General features: G+C 51.1%; 1 protein-coding gene across 5 annotated transcripts in view; it reads left to right on the plus strand.

Moving 5' to 3' along the window:
• The window catches only part of AMOTL1 (angiomotin like 1), a 209,641-nt gene that overhangs the window by 74,765 nt on the left and 110,060 nt on the right, over positions 1–24,816 (plus strand). For all 5 annotated transcript variants that reach the window (XM_073337507.1, XM_073337517.1, XM_073337523.1 and 2 more), the window contains exons 2-3: positions 10,572–10,707; positions 15,319–15,369. In XM_073337507.1, coding sequence (XP_073193608.1) covers positions 10,614–10,707; positions 15,319–15,369 — 145 coding nt within the window. In that variant the 5' untranslated portion in view covers positions 10,572–10,613. The remainder of the gene's footprint in view (positions 1–10,571; positions 10,708–15,318; positions 15,370–24,816) is intronic.

The following is a 24,816-nucleotide window of genomic DNA, read 5'->3' on the forward strand; positions in this document are numbered from 1 at the left end:
AGCGAAAGCAATCTCGCTGCGGCTAGGGTCCGTGATGGCGGACGTGGTCCACCCAGACCAGACCTATACTGTCCCGGGTCGCAGCATTTTCGACAACCTCTTTCTCGTCCGAGACCTTTTGGAACTCGGGCGGAGAGATGGTCTATCGTTCGCCCTCCTGTCTCTTGATCAGGAGAAGGCGTTCGATAGAGTAGACCATGGGTACCTCCTGAGCACTCTGCAGGCGTTTGGATTTGGACCTCAGTTTGTGAGTTTTCTCCGGGTGCTGTATGCCTCCGCGGAGTGTTTGGTTAGGCTCAACTGGACCCTGACTGAACCGGTCAGCTTCGGGCGAGGAGTGCGGCAGGGGTGCCCCCTCTCGGGCCAGTTGTATGCTCTGGCGATCGAGCCTTTCCTCTGTCTCCTCCGCAGGAGGATGACAGGGTTGGTGCTGTGGGAGCCGGAGCTGCGGCTGGTCCTGTTGGCGTACGCCGATGACGTACTCCTCGTGGTCCAGGACCCGGGCGACTTGGTGCGAGTGGAGGCATGCCAAGCCATCTATTCGGCAGCCTCCTCCGCCCGAGTCAACTGGGTCAAGAGCTCTGGCTTGGCGGTGGGGGACTGGCGGCAGGTGAGCTCCCTCCCACCCGCACTTCAGACCATCCGGTGGAGTGCGGGTCCACTGCTCTATCTCGGCGTTTACCTTTCCGCCAAGCATCCTTCCCCGCCGGAGAACTGGCAAAATTTAGAGGGCGGGGTGATAGAGCGGATCCGGAGATGGACGAGGCTTCTCCGATGTCTCTCCCTCCGAGGGAGAGCACTGGTGCTTAACCAACTAGTCCTGTCCACGCTCTGGTACCGGCTCAACACCCTGGCCCCGGCCCCGGGTTTCCTGACCCACCTCCGGAGATTGATTCTAGAGTTCTTCTGGTCAGGAATGCACTGGGCCCCTGTTGGAGTTCTTCATCTACCCCTGAAGGAAGGAGGGCAGGGCCTGAAGTGTCTGTACACCCAGGTCCGCGTTTTCCGCCTCCAGGCCCTGCAGAGGCTCTTTTATAGTGCAAGTAGTTCGGCATGGAGCATACTGGCGCACGCCTTCCTGCGCCGTTTCCAAGGGCTTCGATATGACCGGCAGCTCTTTTATCTTTCTTCGAGGGGTTTTCCGCGAGACCTCTCCGGGCTGCCGGCCTTCTACCAGGACCTCCTCCGGACCTGGAAATTGTTTCTAACAACCAGGTCTGTGGCGGCCACCGTGGGGGCAGATCTCCTCACGGAGCCCCTGCTACACAACCCCCAGCTCTGTGTGCAGGTGGCGGAGTCCCGCTTGGTGCGCCAGAGGTTGGTCCTGGCGGAAGTTACGAGGGTCGGAGACCTCCTGGACTACGACCGGAGAGACTGGCTGGATCCCCTGATGCTCGCTCGGCGCATGGGGCTCTCCAGCCTCCGTACCCCCCGGCGCGTACTTCAGGAGGTGAAGGCCGCCTTGACCCCCGCTGCTCGGGCTTATGTTAGCCGAGCCTTGTGCGAGGGCGCACCCCGCCCATCCCTTACCCCAGGCCCGCCGGACCTTTCCATCGGGCCCCCACCCCGTAGATCCCAACACACCCCTCACCCTTTCACTGCAAGCCGGCTGCACGAATTGCAGCCGGTTAGCTTTCAAATTGCTTCACGGAAATACTTATATACACTTACGCTTCACACCCTTCACGCCCACACCCTGGTGTCCCGCCCCGATACAAAGTGGCGGGATCTCCTGCCACCTTTGGAGGGTGAGCAACCTCGGTGGGCCAGCCTGTATTCCACCCTGGTCCCAAGGCCCGTCGGGGACATCAGTTGGCGGCTCCTTCACGGAGCTGTGAGCACGGGCGTGTTTTTGACACGGTTTACCCCCATTCCGGACACTTGTCCTTTTTGTAATGTGAGGGAAACCCTGGCGCACACGTATTTAGAGTGTGCCAGATTGCAGCCCCTTTTCCGGCTCCTCACAAATATTTTATTACGCTTCTGGCTTCATTTTTCCCCCCACCTCTTTATCTATACACTTCCCATCCACGGCCCCACAGAGTCACGGGATCTTCTGGTCAACCTCCTCCTAGCTTTGGCTAAAACAGCCATTTATAAAACCAGAGAGAGGAGGTTGGCCCATGAAACGTCCTGCGATTGTGGGGCCGTTTTCCGATCCTCAGTACACTCAGGTATCCGAGCGGAGTTCCTCTGGGCGGCGTCCACCGACTCCCTTGAAGCCTTCGAGGAGCGGTGGGCGCTGTCTGGGGTTCTCTGCTCGGTGACCCCGTCCGGTTCCCTCCGTCTGACCCTTTGATTGAGGGGAAGAGCGAGAGACGCCAGCCCCAGCCATTGCCGCTGTGGATACCATCATTCCTGTCATCTAGGAGGGGTCCTATAATACATGGGTGTCTACCCCCCACTCCCTAAACCGCCCACCCCGCAGCCGTGCCCATCTTACCGGGCACTCTCAGGAGAGGGAGGATCGGTGACACTGGGCGCGGCACTGGGTAACTTGAGGGGGTGGAAGACCACGAGTGTCGAGGAAGCCCCCCCGCTCTAGGCCACCAGGTAACTCAGGAGGGTGGAAGACCACGAGTGTCGAGGAAGCCCCCCCGCTCTGGGCCCAGGCTAGCCTGAACACTTCTCCCTCCTGAAAGCTGCTGTGTTATACCTTCTGATTGCGTTGTTTTGTTGCATAGTTGTTTTGTTTCCTTTGGTAATTCTGTAAGCGTTACCAATAAACTTTCTTTCTGTTTCAAAAAAAAAAAAAAAAACCTTCCCTGTTACCTTACCCAGGGAAAAGGGACCTACTTAGCCTGCTCTCCTCCTCCTCCTCCTCCTGCCGCCGCCGCCGCCGCCCTCTGGCCTGGGCTTTCCTTGCTTTTTGCCCCTGCTTTTGGCTTCCCCCCCGACCGGGCCAGATGCTCTCCCCCCTTTCTTTTCCTTTTGTTGTTATTTTTCTTTCTCTGCTATTGCTAGAGTGCCGGCCGGCTGCCAGCTGGCTGTTAGGCCGCCCGCCCTTGGACGCTGCTGCCGCTCCAGCTGAACCCCCCCCCCCCCCGAGAGAGGGGTGGCCTGCCGGCCCGCTTCCCCAGAGGGGGGGAGTGGAAGGACCCAGCCCCAGCCGCTTGTTGTTTGTCTGTGGACCCATCTCCGGTTGAGAGGAATCTTATCACTTGCTCCGGCATTTCTGGAATGCAAAAAAGAAAACCCGGAACAGACAGAGAAACAGCCGTCTACCAGAGGAACATCGCCCGGGGAACTTACAAATCATGGTGGAAAGGGTCCAAGACTGAGTAACTTTCGAACTGTGCTCTCGTGTGGGGGGAGGCCTTGACTGTGTCGTGACTGTGTTTGTAGGGACACAGGGGGTGTGGCACGGAGCTGCCCCTGATCCATCTGTGTCCTCCCAACCCCCACACTACCATCTTCACAACTGCCTCCTCCACCGTCATTACTGGCTGTTTAACATCTGCCTCTGGACTTCGCTGCTCGCCCTGATTCCACCGTGTGGGCCAGGAGCACCAGCCAACCAAACAGGATTCTCTGGACAAGCGTACGGTGGTTCATGTGCCCCCCCCCAAACTGCCTATCCCACAGCCTGTCCCTTTTTACCTGACCCCAACTCCTGTTAACCACCTGCCACCGCCCCCGCTGGGGCATCGGCACTGGAGGGCATCGGGGTGATCTCCGCCACTGCCATGCCCACCGCCTCCCCAGACTCTAGGGGAGCCCCCCCCAGCTGGCGGGAAAGGCCAGGGCAAGAAGAAGGGAAGGGCCCCGCTAAAACCACCAGGCCCTCCATGGCAGGGGCCACCCCCACTGCTACGGCCCCGCCACCGACCATGGCATCCCTCCCCGCTGCCCCCCTTCACCAGCTCTGCGGGTGTCCCTCCCTCACCCCCCAGGATGTATGCCCGGGCGGCGGCAGCCCCCCCACCTGCCGCCTCGTCATCTCTCCCGCCCACCGCCTCCGCCACCGTCAACAGCGGCAGGGGCCCCTTCCCCACCCTGACAAGGAAGCACGGTGTCCGATGCCTCCTGGTGCCCGCCTCGCCCCACGTGGAGACCTACGTGCAGGCGTTGGCGAGGGTGGTGGGGCCCTCGGCCATTGTGACGGCTTCCAAAATGTATGGGAAGGTCATCTTCTTCTTAGCATTGGAGGCTGCCGCCCAGGAGACAGTGGAGAGGGGCCTGGCGGTAGGGGGGGCGTTTGTCCCCCTAGAACCGCTAGAGGACCTGGGCGTCCGCCTGGTCCTGACCTCTGTCCCTCCTTTTCTCCCCAATGCTGCCCTGTTACCTGCCGTTTCCACCCTGGGGAAACCTGTTTCTGTCATCAGTCCTCTCCCGTTGAGCTGCAAGGACCCCACCCTCCGTCACATCTTTTCCTTCTGCCAGCAAGTGCAGCTTCTACTGCCATCGGCAGCGCGTGATGGAGAGGCGCTCGAGGGTTCCTTCCTAGTCCCCCACCAGGGGGCCCGTTACCGGGTGTATTTCTCCGCGGGGGAAGCCCGGTGCTACCTCTGTCGGGCGTCCGGGCATGTCCGGAGGGACTGCCCCTTAGCCTGGCAAGGAAGGGCATCTGGGATCCCCGAGACCCGGCAGGACATCGGCCCCGTCATTGCCGACGCCCCTGGACGCCCGATACCCAAATCTGCCCCCCCATCTCTTCGGACCACCACTTCTGCTCAGGTCCAAGCGGCACCTCCCCTACAACGCCCAGACGAGCGGGAGAGCCCCGCCCTCGCTGCTGACAATCTGGCGGGGCCTATGGAGGAGGGGGTGGCAGAGATACCACCAGGCATGGGAGAGAGCCTGCCCCAGGGAGAATCCTCCCTCCCTTATGCCGCCCCACAGTCCCCTCCCAAGTCCCTGAGCCATCGCCTTTACCCCCTGACACGACCCCTGCTAACCAGCCCCCAGATGATGCCATGGAGGGCTGGGCCCTAGTCCAGGGGAAGCGAGGCAAGCGGAAGGCTCGAGCTCTGCCTCATCTACCCGAGGCGGAGGCCTTCTGGAAGACCAGGAAGGGGGGCACCGATGCCGAACCTTCCGCTTTGCCCACGAGTGCGTCCCGTCCACTGGTGTCAGCCGGGAAAGACGTGGTAGCACCGGAAGGTAGTGTCTCCCCTCCACGGGAGACCCTCCCCTCCGAGACCCTTGAGGAAGCCCCTTCTGTCCTGACACTACCCGAAGCCCCCGTGAACCCCAAGGCAACCACCGTGGCAGGTGCCAGTGGGGAGAATCCTGGGGTGATGGAAAGTGTCCTCTCCTCTATGTTCGAGGAGATCGAGGCCCTAGATCTGAGCCCGGTTGCCCAGGGGGAGGACGACCTTTTGCCAGCAAACCTCGATTTGGGCGACCTCACTCCACCCCTCTTTTCCCCATGCTCCCTCCCCCTAACTGCTGCTTCTGCTCCCACCTCCGAGGAGCCCCTGGACTCCTCCATTGACCCGGCTGCTGATGGCACCCCACTGATGACCACCGAGCCCACTGAGGTGACAGCCGGTGCCACGCGGCCAGGACACGAGTCACCAGGGCCCCCTCGCGTTGGTGCGGAGCAATCTATTTTCTTCCCGGGCGGGGGCCCAACAGAAGATAATCCACCTCCTGATGCTGTGGCCGCTAAATCCACCATAGAGCCCGCGCCCGGTATCACTGAGAGCTCCCTCCCTACCCCCTTGACCCTCGAGTCTGAGCGGGAGGCGCCACCATCCAGCTGCTTGCCTCCCGAAACCCAGAACCTCGCCCCTGCTCCTGCCCCTGCCCCTATCCAATTTACCTCCTGCAATGTTATTGCCGCCACCGGGGCTGTCTCCTTCCCTTTCCCAACTGATGACACCCAGGGAGCGGCCTTTGTGTTCTCCTGTCCTGACCCATTAGGAGCTGCTATCTTCCCTCCACTGCCCCCTATCACCCCAGAGCTTGAGGGGGGCCTAGAAGCTCCAGCCCATCAGGCACCCCGTCGGGGGTCCGCACCCTGCTTGTCCGTTTTAGTGGACCACGGGGCTGCACCAACGGCCCCGCCGGGGAACAACCGGGAAACCGTAACCCCACCCCCCCATGAGCTGCGAGGAGAGCTGCGGAAGCTTTTAGAGGATGTCCGTGGCTCCTGCAACAAGGTACAACTTGTTCTCCGGCGATGGGGGGATTTTTTTCAAATCCTCCGGGCCACAAGGGCCCTCATGGGGGAAGGTAAAGGAATGGGGAAGCAGGATGCCGCGGCCTATTGGCGGGTCCGCGTCTTCTGTGACCAATTACTCACCTACGGGATGGGTCAGGGACTGTCGCACGGCCTGCTGGGGGATGCGAGCGTCCCTGCCAGTGAGGATCCCCCCCGGGTCCCCTCATGACACCTCTCACCATCGCAACGTCGAACACCCGAGGTTGTAGGATGGCTCTCCGCAGGTCCCAGGTGCTCTCCTTCCTTCGGGAGGGAGGGTACTCTGTGATTTTCCTGCAGGAGACCCATACGGATCTGACCGCCGAAGACAGTTGGCGGCTGGAGTGGGGGGACAGAGTCTACTTTAGCCATTCCATGATTTGGCAGGCTGGAGTGGTGACCCTGTTCTTCCCCGACCTACGGCCCGAGGCGCTAGGGGTCTCCGAGGCCGTGCCGGGTCGCCTGCTGCATCTCCGGGTCCGTATAGAGGGGCTTGTGGTTAACCTCGTTAACGTCTATGCCCCGACATCGGGCCCGGAGCGGCTGCAATTTTATCAGCAGGCATCCACCTTCCTCGGCACCTTAGATTGTCACGAGTGCCTGGTCCTGGGATGGGATTTTAATATCACCCTCGAGGAGCGAGACCGCTCGGGGACCGAGCAGAGCCCGGCCGCCGTGGACACCCTCTGGGAGATAGTTGAACATCACTCCCTAGTGGACATCTGGCGTGACCACCACCCGGATGACACTTCCACGTTCACCTTTGTCCGAGTGGAAGCCCATCGGTCGAACCACTCCCGGTTGGACCGCATTTATTTATCACGCTTCCATCTCTCACGAGCCCACTCCTCCAGCATTCGGCTGGCCCCATTTTCTGACCATCACCTAGCCACCGTGACAGCCTCCCTCTGTGTGGAGAGGCCGGGGCCGGCCTATTGGCATTTTAACAACAGCCTGTTGGAGGATGAAGGCCTCGTGATGTCCTTCCGGTAATTCTGGCTGGCCTGGCGAGGGCAGCGGCGTGCCTTTCCCTCGGTGCGGCGATGGTGGGACCTAGGGAAGGTGCGTGCCCGGCTTTTCTGCCGCGACTACACTCGGGGCACCAGCCAACGGAGAAAAGCGGCAATAGAGCAGTCGGAACGGGAGGTCTTAGAGCTGGAGAGGCATTTGGCCGCCAGCCCCGAAGACCCGCTCCTCTGCGGAGCGTGCCAGAAGAAGCGGGAGGAGCTCCGGGCCCTCGAGGACCATCGGGCCCGGGGTGCCTTTGTTCAATCCCGCATCCGCCTCCCTCGGGAGATGGATCGCGGCTCCCGCTTCTTCTATGCCCTGGAGAAAACAAGGGGGGCTAAGAAACACATCACCTGCCTCCTGGCAGAAGATGGCACCCCCCTCACGGAACCGGCGGAGATGTGCGGGGGGGGCCGAGCCTTCTACGTAAGTCTTTTCTCCCTGGATCCGACCGACTCTAGCGCTTGCAGAGTGCTTTGGGAGGAGCTCCCTACCATCAGCGCGAGCGACTGAGACCGGCTAGAATTGCCTCTCACTCTGGCTGAGTTCTCGGAAGCCCTCTGTCGTATGCCCACTAATAAGTCTCCAGGCATGGACGGGCTGACCGTGGAGTTCTACCGCGTGTTTTGGGACATCCTCGGCCCAGACCTAGTCACCATCTGGGCCGAGTCTCTGCAGAGCGGGGTCCTCCCTCTTTTGTGCAGGCGAGCTGTGCTCACCTTATTGCCGAAGAAGGGGGACCTCCGCAATTTATGAAATTGGCGTCCCATCTCGCTCCTCAGCACGGACTACAAAATCGTAGCGAAAGCAATCTCGCTGCGGCTAGGGTCTGTGCTGGCGGACGTGATCGACCCAGACCAGACCTACACCGTCCCGGACCGCAATATCTTTGATAACCTATTTATGGTTCAGGACCTTTTGGAACTTGGGCGTAGAGACGGTCTGTCATTCACCCTCCTGTCCCTAGATCAGGAGAAGACGTTCGATAGGGTGGACCACGGGTACCTCCTGAGCACTCTGCAGGCATTTGACTTTGGACCCCAGTTTGTGGGTTTTCTCTGGGTGCTGTACACTTCCGCAGAGTGTCTTGTTAAGCTCAACTGGACCCTGACTGAACCGGTCAGCTTCGGGCAAGGAGTATGGCAGGGGTGCCCCCTCTCGGGCCAACTGTACGCTCTGACGCTCGCCCGGCGCATGGGGCTCTCCAGACCTCGCACCCCCCGGCGAGTACTTCAGGAGGCGAAGGCCACTTTGCTGCCCGCTGCTCGAGCTTACCTCGACCGGGTCCTGCTCGAGGGCACACCCCACCCACCCTCTATCCCAGGCCTGCTGGACCTTTTAATTGGACCCCTGCCCCGCAGACCCAATCGACCCCCTTACCCCTTCACTGTGAGCCGGCTGCATGAACTGCAGCTGGTACACTTCCAAAATGCGCCAAGGAAACATCTATACATGCTCGTGTTCCACACCCTTCATGCCCTCACCCTAGTGTCCCGCTCCGACACAAAGTGGCGAGACTTTCTGCCACCTTTCGAGGGTGAGCAGACCCGTGGGCCAGCCTATATTCCACCTTGGTTCCAAGGCCCGTCGGGGACATCAGTTGGCGGCTTCTTCATGGAGCTGTGAGCACAGGCACGTACTTGGCGTGGTTCACCCCCATCCCAGATACTTGTCCCTTTTGTGGTGTGAGGGAAACCCTGGCACATGTATATTTGGAGTGTGCCAGGCTGCAGCCCCTGTTCCAGCTCCTCACAAATCTCCTATTATGTTTTTGGTTGCATTTTTCCCCTCACCTTTTTATTTATGCACTCCCTGTCCGTGGCCTCACAAAGTCGCGGGATCTCCTAGTTAACCTCCTCCTGGCCCTGGCTAAAACGGCCATCTATAAAACCAAAGAGAGGCGGTTGGCCGATGGAGTTTCCTGTGACTGTGGGGCTGTTTTCCGATCCTCGGTCTGTTCACGTATCCGGGCGGAGTTCCTCTGGGCGTCATCCACCGACTCCCTTGATGCTTTTGAGGAGCGGTGGGTGCTGTCCAAGGTTCTCTGCTCGGTGTCCCCATCCAGGTCCCTTTGTCTCTCCCTTTGATTGGGGGAGAGAGTAATGGATCCCAGCCCCAACCATTGCTGCTGCGGACACCACCACCTTAGAGGGGTCCTTTCACACGTGGGTACACGTGCCCCCCCCCACCCCCGGATTGTCCACCCCATGGCCTGACCCTCTTGTTGGGTGCTTTCAGAGGAGGGAATTGTTGGTGACACTTGGGCGTGGTGCCAGGTAACTCGAAGGGGTGGAAGACCATGAGAGTCGATGAAGCCCCCTCGCTCTGGACCATCAGGTAACTCAGAAGGGTGGAAGACCACAAGAGTCGAGGAAGCCCCCGCTCTGGGCCCAGGCAAGCTTGAACACTTCCCTCCCCTGAAGCTAATGAGAAAACAGTTGTGATTGGTTGCTGTGTTACACATTAAATATGCTGCTGTTTTTACTTTGTGTGTTATGCAAATAAAAAAACATCTTTTGCTTCAAAAAAAAAAAATTACTCTCTTATAGCCATCTGGCCCGACCCTGTCACAATACACACATGTGAAATTTTTAAAGATGTGCTAATCAAATTCTTAAGTACATGGCAAAACTTAAAGCAAGTAATTGTAAATGTTTTAGTATGATTTGGCTCAATGTTGATAAAGCACTCTCCCTGACCTCAGCTCAAAAAGCCTATCTAGCAATCCTGCCAGTAGCTCCCTCTCATTTAAACCAGGGACCACAAGTTGAAGCACCCTGGCTAATTGCTACTGTTACAGCAGTCTCTAAGACACAGGTTATACAGCTACAGAACTGGTGGCAACTTTTTTTACATTTTTTTTCCCCTGACAAATGCCGATTTGTCGAAACCCAAACTGTTCATGAAACAGCGTCAGGTGTGAGACATCTGACTTAAAAAAATTTTGGTTAAAAAAGGTTTCAACTCTGTTGAACCAGAAAGTTTTGATGTTTCAAGTTGTTCTGAAGTTTTAGTAAATTTATACTAAAAATGTTAAAAAAAGAGAAGTTAAAACTGAGAGAAAACATTTCAATTGACCTGAACTGATTTTTTTTTTCCAGTTAATGACAATTTTTGAGACTTCAACTTCATCCTGGTGTGCGAATGGATGGGAAAAAATTTTGAAATGTCAAAAATTTTCACAGGACAAGAAAACAAATTGCCACTTCACCCTAGTCAAACCAACACCTAAACGTAATCTGGAAACTGTACACCCTTTCCATGTCTTGCACCCCCATGTGTGGTCTGGGCACAATTTGGCCAATAGGGTTAGACATAGAAATACTAGTTTCGCTCTGCATCAGTGGTTAGCTGTTTGCAGATTTTGAAGCCTGGCAATTGCAATAATTCACAATAGGTTTTGGTTATTCCTCAGAAAGAACTCCAGGAGGTGTTACCAGCAACTCTCTGACACTGTATGGGAAGCATGGACCTTGGTGACAACTGGAAGCTGGATGAAATCAACTGGCTGACTCACAGTGGTATTTTTCACTTTGCTAGTGACAGAGGAGGTATGGTAGCTGTGCAGTTTTTAATCCACCTGTTTAATCACTCTGTGCTCCAGACCCAAAAACCTTCCAAACAACAGTTTTGTGGAAACCGAAGTGTTTTGCTTTAATAAAAATGTACCACCCAACTCTATTTATTTTCCTTTAGTGCTGGTGACGGCCAGTCTTGGCACCTGTTACATGTCTTGGGAATTGTCCAAGGTATTGCATGGCCTTTATCCCTACAAATGCTTTCAAACTATTGGACCTTGTCCTTTGGCTTAGGCAGCAGGGGCTTATGCAACACAATGTACGGCCAACCTGTGGAACTCGTTGCCGGGGGATGTTGTGAAGGCCAAAATTATAACTGGGTTTAAAAAAGAATTAGATAAGTTCATGAAGGATAGGTCCATCAACGACTATTAACCAAGATGGTCTGGGATGCAACCCCATGCTCTGGATGTCCCTAGCCTCTGATAGCCAGATGCTGGGATTGGACAACAGGGATGGACCACTCAATAATTACCCTGTTCTGTTCATTCCTTTTGAAGCATCCGGCATTAGCCACTATTGGAAGACAGGATACGGGCTAGATGGACCATTGGTCTTATTCAGTATGCCCATTTTAGATCCATAGATCCTTGGTTCAGTCCCTGGAGACAATGACCACAACCACCAGAACATGTCCTGTTAACACTAGAGATTCTGATGCTATTCAGCAGTCTCTAGCTATGAGGTATAGTATGTGTTTGTGTTGAAGTGAATAAGGCTGTACTAATAATAAGGTGATAAAATTGTCATTTCGCTGCTTACCAAACTTGGATAGCACTTCACCTGCACTGGTGCTAGGGCTTAAATTCAGCAGGAACCCACTGGAGCAGAGCTTTGGTAAATATTTTCAAACCCGTGGGAGCTCCGCTGGAGGTGCTGGTGCCTCCCAGCACCCCGCTAGGTCCTGGGGGACTTAAGTCCGGAGCCCTGAATGGGGGGAAATAATCTTTGAGAATTTAAACCCTGACTGGCGCCATCCTGATCCTGCAGTCCACCTTTGTTAGAGAGGATGTGCTGCATCAGGGGCGGGGTCAGGGAAGATTCTCCTGATGGTGGTCCATCTGAATGCACCAAATTGTGGGTCTAATGTACTTAAATATTTGCACAAAAATGTAATTTCTTTTCCTCACAGTCCAATGTGGAAGTTGTAGGGGAAAAGAAGGCTGTTCCACAATAGTCTGTTTGTTTAAAAGGGTATGAAGTAAGGCTGGATAAGGCAACAGATAATTTAAGGTTCCTGGCGTAATTACTTTGTCCATTTTAAATATCTAGAAGAAAAACATTTTATATGGTCTTATCTCAATTCCCATTACTATTGATTTGTTGAACACTGGCCATGTGCTCAGGTCTATGTTATTCTTTCATATTTACATTATGGTAGTTCCCAGAGGCCCTGATCCTGTTTGTGCTTGGGGGCTGAACAAATAATGGTAGACATGGTCACTGCCATCAATAATTTACACTCTAGGAAGACAGGCAAAATATAAGGATAGAGAAGAGAGAGATGATCAGATATAATGATTAGATACATTTATACAATTTGGGTATGTGTGTGTGCACATTTATCAATCTGTGTTCCAATCTACTCTATAGTTTTGCAAATAAATATATTAGATCTGACGGGAAAAAATTCTAAACATTTTTCAAAAAATTTATTGCATTTTTAGAATTTTGAAAAACACTGAAATTTTTATGAAAATTTTTGAAAATAATTTTTTTCCACCTGCTCTGAAACAAGCATTGTCTTAGCGAACCCTCAGACATCTCCCGCCATTGTCCCTCGACCTAACCATTAAATGTTGGCTGATGTCTTATTGGCACCATAGTATAGTCTTGCCTCAGCTAAGATCAGGAAAGGAAGGATGGGCTTGTGGCTGAGGTTGGCCTGGGATTCAGGAGATGTGGATTCGTTTCTCAGCTCTGCTATAAACTTCCTGTGTGACTCTGGGCAAGTCACTTTGCTTCTTTGTTCTTCAGTTCCCCATCTGTTAAGTGGGGATGATTCACAGATAATAAGGCCAGAAGGTACCACTGTGATCCTCTAGTCTGACTTCCTGTAAAACACAGGCCATAGGACTTTCGTGTTTGAATTAGAGCAGTGGTCACCAACCGGTCGATCATGATCAACTGGTTGATCCTAGAGGATCTCCCAGTCGATCGCGATCTCCAGTGGTGCAGCGGGGCTGCCTCTAAGGCAGGCTCCCTGCCTGCCCCAGCCCCACACCGCTCCAGAAAGTGGCCAGCGCAGCCCTGCACCCCCAGGGGTGGTGGGTGGGGGGGGAGGGTGCGCGGGGGGGCAGGGGTCTCCCTCCATGTGCTGCTCCAGCCTGCAAGCACCGCCCCCGCAGCTCCCATTGGCCACAGCTCCCTGTTCCTGGCCAATGGGAGCTGCAGGAGCGATGCCGGCAGAGAGGGGCAGTGCACAGAGCCACGTGCCCCCTGCCCCCCCAAGGGGCCACAGGGGCACGTTGGCACCTTCCGGAAGTGGCGTGGGGCCAGGGCACGCAGGGAGCCAACCTTAGTGGCAGCCATGCTGCACTGCCGACCGGGAGCCGCCAGAGGTAAGCGCTGCCCAGCGGGAGGCCACAACCCAACCCCCAGCCCTGAGTCCCCTCCCAGAGCCACCAACCCATACCCCCTCCTGCACCCCAAGCCTCCTTCTGCTCCCCAAGCCGCAGCCCTGAGTCAGCACCACAAACCCCCTCCTGCATCCCAACCCCCAGCCCTAAGTCCCGTCCTGGTGCCAGCACTCCATACCCCCTCCTGCACCTCAAACCCCCTCCTGCACTCCAAGCCCCAGCCCTGACCTCCCTTCCAAGAGCCAGCACCCCATACTCCCTTCTGCACCCAACCCTCTGCCCCAGCCCTGACTCCCCTCCCAGAGCCTGCACCCCCTCCTCTTCCTGCACCCCAACACTGTGTCCCAGCCTGGAGCCCACTCCTGCACCCAAACTCCCTCCCAGAGCCCACACCCCCTCCTGCACCCCAGCCCCTGCCCCAGGCTCAGCCCAGAGCCCCCTCCCACGCTGTGAACCCCTTGGCCCCAACCCAGAGGCCGCACTCCCTCCTGAAACCCAACCCCCACTCCAGCCCGCTCAAAATGAGTGACAGTGGGGGAGAGCAAGCAATGGGGCAGGGGGAATGGAGTGAGCAGAGCGAGGCTTTGGGGAAGGGGTGGGGCCCCAGGGAAGGGGCACAGTAGATCCTGTGTTGCCCTTAAATTCGAAAAGTGATCTTGCGCGTAAAAAGTTTGGAGACCACTGAATTAGAGCATATCTTTTAGAAAAACACCCAGTAATGATTTTAAAATTGCCAGTGATGGAGATTCCACCACAACTTTTGTAAATTGTTCCATTGGTTAATTAACCTCACTACGGTTAAAAATTTGCATCTTATTCCCAATCAGAATTCGTCTGGCTTCAGCCTCCAGTCATTGGATCTACTTACAGGTTTGTCTGCTAGACTGAAGATCCCAATAACAAAGACAGTATAGTATAATAGTACTTCCTTACCTCACAGGGGTGTTGTGGGGATAAATTCACTGATGTGTGTGAAGTGTCAAGGTCCTTTGGTGAGGGTGACTTGCTAGATTTCAAGTCCCCATGTCTTATCCTCAGTGTAGGATAGTCCCTAGTGATTAATTTTCTTCTAGTGCCTTGTGAGAGTTTCTCCTGTGAGTGTTACAGGTGAAAATTCACAGAGTTAAAGGGCTCGCTTGGTCTGCTATTCAGGAGGAGGGAGAAAACTGGGCTGTAGCCCTTCCCCTCCTCTCCATAGGTTGAAATGTACTCTGGCTACACAACATCCCCATTTGATAGACAAGAGATTTTGGTATCTGGGAGATCAAATCCAGTGACTGAAGGGGAAAGAGTCTCTTTGGTTTCTTTGTTATTTATTTGTCTTTGAGGATCTGGCCTTTTTCAGGGTTTTTTTTCTTTTTAAATAATTGAAAAACAAACAAAAAATCTCAAAGAGGGTGGGAGAGTTAATGCCGAATACGTTTGCCTGCTGTGGTTGCCTAGCAACCAGTGGGCAGGCAGGCCGGATGGCAAAGAGGGGCCTGCAGTAGCGAAGGGAGGTGTTTGTGTCCATTCAGGTGGACACAGGATCGGAGTGCTCACTTCTGGAGCCTCTGCTCTGGTTAATGATGCTTCTGGCCAATCTTTGGCCACTAAAAGGGACAGGCGATGGGAGTGGCGGGGCTTCTGAAAAGTCTGGAGGACACAGCAGAAAATGAGGTTGTTGTTTTACATGTGCAGCCTGGGTGTCCCATCACGGATCAGAATGGTGCAGTGCAGCCCCCCAGGACTCTGCCAGCGCAAAGTGTATGGGTGCTGGTGGGACGATGAGTTTTCATTTTGCAGCAAGAATATGCTTTGGTTTTGGGGCTGAATTGACCCAAAGTTTCTTTGACAATTGCTAATTTCCAAACAGACATGCTGAGAGAAAGCACCACCTGGCAGAACTAGTGGCGAGCTAAGCAACGGCCTCACTGCAGTGTTACTAGAAGCAGTTTTATTTCTCTAACAATATACATCTATGAATCAGGCTGCTCTTTCCAGGCATTTGTTCTTCTTCCTGCAGACAATGAGATTTCTGAAGGCGCACCAGCACCACTCAGATTGGATCAGTTGGGTAAGTCCCATGCAGAGCATATATTCCTATGTCTTTTTCTTCTCTGCATCCTATACTGTAATTTGGATGAGAAGACTTAGTTAAAAAATAGGGCAGCTGCTGAGTGCAGTCTGCCGCATAAATGCATCATTACCAGTGGCTCCTTTCTGCATTGCTTTTAAATGCACAGACCAGAGAGGTGGACACTGCTGCATACTAGGAGATGTATTTAGTACCTTTCTGAATCACATTTGCTTGGGTATTTAATTTTGTGCCAAGAGCTTGCACATTTCTGTTGCAGAAAGTGTAAATGCTCCAGGTTTTTGGAAGTGCAGTTAAAGTTTAACCCGTGCCTGGCACCAGCACTTCTGTAACTCTCTGCTCTGATGGTTAGTGCTACAATGAGCTCCCAAAACTTTGTCCTCTGGTATGCTATGTTCCTAGTGGTTAGAGCAGAGGGGAATCAGGACTAGAAATGTGTGAAATCTGAGGAGTGAAGAGTCCAGCTCCCAGAATGAAATCAATAGTTCACTTCATATGGGTTGGTTTGGCAGGGTTCGACAAACTTAGGGGAACATACAGTCAGCCCCTTGCTTGGGCTCAAGATCCCACGCACTTTACCTTCAAGTGGGGAACTGGGTGCTGGTGGCCTGCTCTATCCCTGTTAAGTCTTGTAGCTAGAAGTTCCCCTGTTTGGGCTGCAGGGGGCACTAGGTAGCTTCTTGGGGGCCACCCAGTGTAGGCGACTGGCTCAAACAGGCATAAAGGCATTTCTGGGGACTGGGTGACCATCTACCCAAATAATGCAACAGGAAGCAGCAAACAGACCCTGCTGTCGGGTCTATGAGCTGAGGCTGAGAGACACCCCCTAATTATTTGCTTGGGGTCCTCCAGCACTTGCTTTCTAAGAGAGATGATCCATAATCTCTAGCAGGTTCATTAGGACATCGTTAGGCAATAAAGGTCATGAGTCTTCTCTTAACCCCAGCTCAGCAGGGCCATGGCAGAAGTAGTCTGTTTTGTAGCCCTAGCTAGAAGTGCTGTATTGAGGCAGGCCAGAGAGGATGAGATGGACTACATGTTGCTCATCAGAAGATCCTCAACAGGTGGCTCATACCATCAGCGCCAGTAGAGACAGCTGAAGATATTGACCACCTGTTGCCCTGAGGAATGGGGAGAGGGCATGGAGACACAAGAGTGCGTGTGTGTGTATGTGTGGTGGTGGTGTGGGTCATGCTTTCAAGACTGCCTGACAAAATGAAAAATGAGGCAAGAGGTTCCCGGGTAGTTTAGAAGTAGGAAAGGTTGGAGGTGTAATATGCAGTAAACATGCGAAGTGCAGTTATTCTAAGAGAGCTGACTAAATATGTTCTGGTTCTATGGGCAAGTGGCTTCTCAGAAAAGCTGGTGGCATCACAGCCAGCCTGGCGTGCCTAGCCTGCTCCATTGTCACACTGACAGTTCTGCCCTACTGCCATTGAGCAAGATGGCTGTTCAGCAGCAGGTTCTCAGCATGGGAGAAGCGGAAGCTGAGGCACTCACAGCAAAAGCGGTTATCCTGAGGAAGAGGTACACTCTTTCCCCATATAACCCCTTGGTGCCAGTGGACCTAGAACAATGGCTTTCCCTTTGTGCTTATGCTTCATACCAAAGTCATCTTAAGTTAGGGTGGTCTCAGGTATGAGCCCAGTGCTCTTTGTCAGCATTCTGCACTGTGAGGGCTCTGGGACCAAGTGACGTGATTCACATTACTAAACGACAGAGAGCAGACCTCTCTAAAACCAAACACGTTAATTATGTTCTCACAGAAGGAGGTGGGCAGAGTCTAATCTGAGGTGCACTGATATTTCAGGACTGTATTTGTTTGTGGTACGACTTTCAACATTCTGTTTAGCTAGACATGCAGAAAGACCCTTCTCTTGTGGTTCCCCCCAATCCTCCCCACTGCCTCACAGAAAGTCATGCACTTTTAAACTTGACCATTGGAGCAGAGCATCATGTCTCATAGAGGGCAACATTATGTGTCCATAAGAACGTACAATTTCCCTCATTGGATCATTAAGTTCTGGTATTCCACCTCCAGGAATGGTCATCACATGAACTTCGGTGGGAAGTGAATCTTCCTTCCCCACCACTCACAGTGCACCGTTTGTGCAATGTAGTTGGGGGGAAATGTCTTCCCTGACTCCTTCATTGATCATTTTATGCTCTGAAGCCTGAGATTTGAGTATTGCTGTGAACATACACTCCTTTTTCTGAAATACTGGTTTTCTGGTAAGGAGATTGGATTTTATGGAGACACAACCTCTTTTGGAGACAACATACAGGAACTGATAGATCACCAGCATCCTAAAGTAAAACACAGGGTTGTCCATAGGCAGAATTAAAAATGAGAAACAAGGTGGGTGAGGTAGTTTCTTTTATTGGACCAATTTCAGGAGACCTGAAGAAGAGCTCTATGTAGGCTCAAAAGCTTGTCTCTTTCACCAACATAAGTTGGTCCTATAAAAGCTATTATCTCAACCACCTTTTCTCTCGAATATCCTGGCACCAACACAGCTACAACAACACTGCATAGAAGAAAAATGGTCATTTTATCATGTACACATCTCTACTGTGAACCTCTGGTGCCCAGAGTTTGGATTTCTTAATGCAATGCCTAAATGGAAACTATATTCTAAAAACTGGATTGTAGGGAAGCTCTTGTGAGCTCTGTCTGCTTGATGTCAGGATTGAGATTATTAAAAAATAATCCATACTAGATGGGTGTCTAGTCTAGTGCTGAATATCTCTAGCGATGCAATGTCAACAGCCATCCTTTGGCTGCTTATTCCATTGCCTAACTGATCTTATAGGTCTAAAATCTGCAAATTACTTAAAACGTACTTGCCCTGCTGCAGATTCCAACTCTTCCCTTCTGTGCTTTTCTTATTGATCCCTCACATCTTCAGTCTTTCTTTACGTACCTTTTGTCATTGTTTTTGCCCTTCCCTTGACCACATCCTCACTAGTGATGGCTGAACCTCAAAAGTTCTAAGATCTGGTTTGGTTAAATGAAACAGCAGAGAGTTTGGATGATCAACTAGCAAGATCTTTTGGACCTACAAAACTAGGCTAACTGTGTCTTTGCCACAAGCTCTAAGCAAGGGATAGAGCATTACTGTGCTTCTCTGAGAGTAGACCAGGAACTTTATTGTGACCTAGGACTCTCTGGTTCCATTCCTGCTCCGAGAAGGCAATAATCTGTGCCAGCCCTCAGTGCAAATCACTTTCCCTGGTGTGCTGGTACAACTGGCAAGTTGAGGGTGCTCCCACCCAGTTTCTGCTCCCCATCTGAACACTTGTGTGGGAAGGGGAGTAGCGGCTGTGTGGGAACATTCAACGTCCCAGAGGCCAGAAATTATTATTAAACGTAGTTTTGGTTGCACCCTACATTTCCATTGTTCCTTCCAAACCTAGAGTAAGACAGGATCTCACATCTAAACTAGATAAGACCAAAACAGAATATGAGACAATTGTGCAAAAATGGAAGAACAAGGAAAGATTAGAGCTTAGAAGAAGGAAGAGAGTTTTTAGCAAGACAGAGGTGTGTGTGAGAGAGAGATCGAGAGAGATCTCCTCATTGTCAGATAGTTAGAGACTTCCAAGTACAGAAGTGCTCCAAGCACTTTCATGAGATTCGGGTCCTTCCTGCTTCCTATATAGCTTGAAATATCATGAGAATGGTCTTTATTATGGTATTTGGGTTCTTTTGGCTTCCAGCATGAAACATAATAGAGGAGAAGAAAGTTTAACCAGTTTTTTCCCCCCACAGCTCATAAAAGGCTTGGTTTGGATGATCAGTACTGTCGTCCCTAGCAGTCACCAATGAGTCTGATCCTGCATGACAAAGGGAATCTCCTGAGTCGAGCTTTGCACGTTCAGTTTCACAAGAGCATAGGAACTGAGGGTGATGAGAAGCCTCCGGAGGTATTCATCATCTGACACAATTGTGCCCTTTTGTAGCTGCTAGCTGAAGTGTCCCGTACTCATTCCCAAGTTAAAACGATTGTGATAAGCAAGTACTGGAAGCATCATTTTGTCAGGGGTCCACAATGATTAGCCTAAAATGAACTCTTCTCTCTTCTTCTCATCCATTCTGTCTACTCTCCCAAAATTCAGGATTTCTGCACTTATGATTCTGCCTGTGACTGTTGTTCTGTAAATGATGAAAACAGAATATTTCACACTTGCTCTGCAGCCTAGCAGAAGAATGTTGTATTGTCTCCTTGGTGAGCTGTGAGGTGGAATTTTTAGTCTCGGAGAAAGGAAGGGCAACGGAAAGATGCTTTCTTAAGGAGGGGCGTCAGTTGATGCTGCCACAGCTACATCCTGCTTCTGAGTCACACCCAACTGGAAGTGTCACTAGAAATTGGTCTGTTTGCTGCTTTAGGATAAGATAGTTGAATATCAGGATGAAGAGAGGCCAGATGAGGAAAGATGTGTGCGAAGAAAGAGCTCTCTCCCTACATGAGTGGATCAGAGAAATCTGTGATAGAGTAATGGAAATTTGATAAAAGTGGAAAAATAAAATGGGGGGATGGGGTTTGAGATGGGAAACCCACTCTTCCTGACTCCAGATCTGAATGCTTTTGTAAAAGACCTAATACATCTGTGGAAATTCTTAGAGGCTGTGCACCAAATTTCCTGATAGCTGAACACGTGTGATTATCTAGATGTACTAGGGGAGGCATGCTACAACTACTGTGATTGCAGGAAATACAGTTTCTGTGGTACGTTGTTCCTGTGCAACCATTACAACTAGGAATCCAATCCCATTTGACTTTTTTAAAAATCCCTTGCCTGTTTGTTCCCATTGCTTAGTAGCCACCAGCTGCTTTTTTTCCTTGTTCTGACTTCATCTCTGGCTGGAATGAATCCAGGAAGCTAGTGCTCCATTTAACGGAGTCCTCTGCCAGAAACGAAACAGGTCAAATTATTAGAGGAAAGAAAAATGAAAGCTCTTTGGCAAAATTGGGAAAACAGATGTGCAGAGATGACTTTGCTGTCTGTAGTTGCAATGCAGCCTATTAAATGCACAGCGGAGGGGAGCTGATAAATATGTACAGCCGTCACCATAGTGAAAACCTGGCAGTGGCTATTAATTTAGTGCAATAATATATTTCTTTTAATGCTCACCAAGATTTTGAGTTTACTGGCCATCTGGTAGCTGGATTGTTTAAACACCTTTTGCAGATGGAATTATGGAACTACTGCTTGAAGAGCACAAGTGGATGTGCCTCTGCTCATAATTTAAAACATTTCAGAGAAGCTGATGACTGTTAAAATAATATCTGCTGAAACAAGCCGTGTATCTGGGATAAATGAAGTTAGTGATTAATCAGAACAGCTACATTCTTTCCATCTGACTGGGCAGGAGACATGGTAAGGAGGCTTTTTTTTTAATGGATCTGTGTTACTTACTAAATTTACTCTAATAAAACGTCTTCTTTATAGACTGTATTTTAATTCCACGTTTTGGTTCATGCTGTTGTCCAAGCATCTTACCATGACTATTTTGGTTGTTCCTATCTTAGGCTGGCTGTACATACACTATAGCAGGGGGTAATGCTAGTGGGGCTGTAAGTCGTGGGCTGCCTAGTCTAACATCAGAAGTGGCAGTCACAATCAAGAAATAATATGGGGTGCAGGCATTTGGGGTTGCCAAATTGTCGGCTGGAATGGGATAATTATTTGTTTGTTTGCATTTAGAGTCAATGTGATGACATGCGTAGGTGGTTTTAAATGTAATGAGCATCAATACCAGACTGAACTTACTGTTCAGAACGGCCGAGTCCACAGGAGTTCAGTGCTCTTGCCTGCAGCCTGGGTGTAATAAACATCACAGACCTATATAGTAAAAGGGAGTCACTAACACAGAGCTGACTGGGGACTCGAGATGACACAGGAGGTTGGTGATGACTCAGTGCAGAAGGGTCATTAGAAATGCGTGGAAAAATTTGTCACGTTTTGGGGAACGTTTGCTCTGCCCACTCCCAACTAAAGCAGAAATGTGTGGGAAATCTGGGGAAGTTTTTTTTTCCCCTCTCTCATAGATTAGAGAGCCTTCCATTTTTAGATTGCTGGTCTTAAATCTGTTCCAGGGCCCTTGTTAGCAATAGGTGGCTGGTCATGGGCCTATGTGAAATGAGATCATAGAATCATAGAATATCAGGGTTGGAAGGGACCCCTGAAGGTCATCTAGTCCAACCCCCTGCTCGAAGCAGGACCAATTCCCAGTTAAATCATCAAATTTGATGATTTATCATCAAAAAGATATCATCAATCCAGTTCATAGTGAATTCTTGTTTACATGACTATAATAGGCATCCTCAGCAGAGAGGCCAAAGACTGTGTGGGCATGGGAACTGAAATACCCTCTTGTCCCATTTAGGGTTACATTCTAACTCCATTAGACAAGTGGTGTGAGGAAGCTTGAGCTCCTGCTGGCCTGTACCAGACCTGTCACCTACTAGAGAACTTCAGTCTCCAATCTTGCACCCTTCACAACCACTAAATTAATTGTGAAGTCAAAACAGAATTGAACAAGAGAAGGACTTTGAAAAGCCCTGGCAAATGTGTCTCCAAAAATACAGGGTTTGGGGGGAAAGAGAAACAAAGTTACATAGGCAGAAAGAGACCATCATCCTCTGAAATTCAACACAATCCAGATCATGCATTGTGCGTTGAAGGGGCTATAGAAAGACGTATTAGGATATAATCCTCTTTGCAGGTGCCTGTAAGGATAGGCTAAAACACCAAACCAAACCTTTCTAAACACTGGGTTGGAGGAGTCTCTGGCTAATGTAACCAGACTCAGTTAAATCCCACAAATCTAGTTTTATTCAGATTGTATAAAATTCAATACAGGATCAAGGTAACTAAAGAAAAAATAATTAATTTACAGAAGCCTTACCCAGGCAGCCTATGGAATGCACGACAGCCTAGAGGAGCCCAGAATTCCCATAGTATTTATCACTATAGAGATTCTCCCCTCTCAGCCCCATCTCTAGCACACACCCCATGCTGGGGGCTGTGAGGGGGCTAGCATAGCATCAAATATAGTGCTACACTGCTGCTGCACTGGGGAGATTCTCCTCCAGCCTGTTGCAGCACTTCTCTGGCCCCTCTACACCATCAGAGTAGCACATAGGAACAAGGGCTGAGCCCAGGATCAGCCCCTTTGTCTTCTTTGTGGGTTTGTAAAGCACCTTGCACATTCTAGGCACTATAAAGTAACTACTAGGATAGGGCTAATCCTGCAGTCACTGGAAGTTTTGCTTGAGTAAAGGTAGCTGGAGCAATTAAATAGAGAAATCTAAAGGTACGTCTACACTTTGAGCTGGGGGTGTGATTCCCAGCTCGAGGGGACATACTCACACTAGCTCTGATCAAGCTAGTGTGCTAAAAGTACAGCATAGCCATGTGAGTGGTGGGAGGAGCTAGCCACCCTGAGTATGGGCCAGTGCTAGCACTGGGTACATACTCGGGGTGGCTGGCTCCTCTTGACATGACAGCTACACTCTATTTTTAGCAGGCTAGCATGATCAGTGCTAGCATGGGTATGTCTCCTTAAGCTGGAACTTGCGCCCCCAGCTCAAAGTATAGACATGCCTTAGCATTGTGTTCTCTCTCCTGATGAGAGACAAAAGAAGGAACTATCCAGTCACCGTAAGAAATGTTGGCGCCAGGAAATAAGGGAAAGGTACAGCACATTGAGTACAGATACATGGCATGAAGGGGGTATGCCTGCCTGCCCCCATGCCTCAGAAAGCTGAGTGCACCCCTTTGTACAGTGCTTAGAGATGCTTTGATGAAAGGCACTAAGTCCAAAATAATCACACACACACACACATGCTACCCACATACCGGTAGGTCTCCCACTTCGCAATCAGACTCTACAGCATCATAAGTCTGAAGAATGGCTTGCTTAGGTACGGTTGGTGAAGTTAAATCATGAATAATTCCAGCCATAATGAGAATGCATTCTGTGGAACTGGTGTGCTGAATGGCAAAGAACCACTGTGTGCTGACAAATTTCCTGTTTTCCTGTTTCTACAGTACTGCTGTCCAGCACAGTCAATAAATCCACTGCTTGACACGAAGGAATATGTACAGTAAGCGATTTATGGGAAAATGAGTCGGGAGGCAGCTGTGCAGCAGGGAGAAGGGCCTGGATTTAATAACAGTAATGTTATTTATACTGCCCCCCCACATCTGCACACTTGGGATGCTGCTCAACAAAACAACGAAAGTGCAAATACACTAACAAAATGCAAATCCTTCACTCAAATTCTAACCGGTGTGAAAGGATTTCCTAACAGAGAGCAAGAATGGTCTTGCTAAAGGCACGGGACTGGGGCTCTGGAGATCTGGATTCAATGCCTAACTCTCCCACAGACTGTCTGTGTGACCTTGGGCAAGTCACTTAATTTCTTGGTGCCACCATTCCTTATTTGTAAAGTGGGATGATGATGATGATGATAGAGAGATGCTTTTTCTCCCACCCTTTGTCTGTTTTAGCTCTTTAGACTGTAAGCTCTTTGGGGCATGGGCTGTTATCATGTTGGCTGGGGCCTCTAGACCCTGCTGTAATACAAATAAACGATAGCAATACTACAAAAGGGGAACACTGAGATGGGGAAGGAGTGGAAGGTAATAAACATGGCCAGACCTGTTTTCATAGTTTCATGGAGTCTGAGGCCAGAATGGACCATTAAACCATCAACTCTGAGTGATAATTTGGGTTAGACTAAAGCCCTTCGGTCCTCAGGAGATTAAACTTGTGTGCCATAGGCAGTGAATGAGAGACTGAGGTACCACCAATGCCTGAGGCCCCGGTTTTAATGCTAAAAACATTTTTTTATCTCTTCGTCTTGAGTACTTATATGGCCTCCATTCTCTCAGTAGCTGAGCACCTCATAATCTTTAATGTATTTGTCCTCACAACAATCCCTGTGAGGTAGGGCAGTGCTATTAGCCCCATTTAACAGATGGGAACTGAAGCACAGAGAGACAAATGTTATGTCTACACTGGCAAAAAAAAAAATCCTGCAGCAGCAAGTCTCAGAGCCCAGGTCGATAGGCTCGGATTCAGAGGGCTTGCACTAGGGCACTAAAAATAGCCATGTAGATGTCCCAACCCCCTTGCCTGATTTCAGAGCCCAACTCCAGCCCAAGCAGGAATGTCTACACAGCTATTTTTATCACCACAAGCCCAAGTCTGTAAACTCAGGCTCTGAGACTTGCTGCAGCAGAGTTTTGGTTATTTTATTAGTTTTTATTTTATTCTATTTTTGCATTGTTGACACACTAAGTGGCTTGCCCAAAGTCACACAGGAAGACTGTGATGGAGCAAGGAATCCAAGGTCTCCCAAGTCCCATGTTGGTACCCTAACCACCTAAAGTGATGGTGATTATGGTTGAAAA

The sequence above is a fragment of the Lepidochelys kempii genome, chromosome 1, assembly GCF_965140265.1.
Source record: "Lepidochelys kempii isolate rLepKem1 chromosome 1, rLepKem1.hap2, whole genome shotgun sequence".
In the NCBI taxonomy this organism is placed as follows: Eukaryota; Metazoa; Chordata; order Testudines; family Cheloniidae; genus Lepidochelys; species Lepidochelys kempii.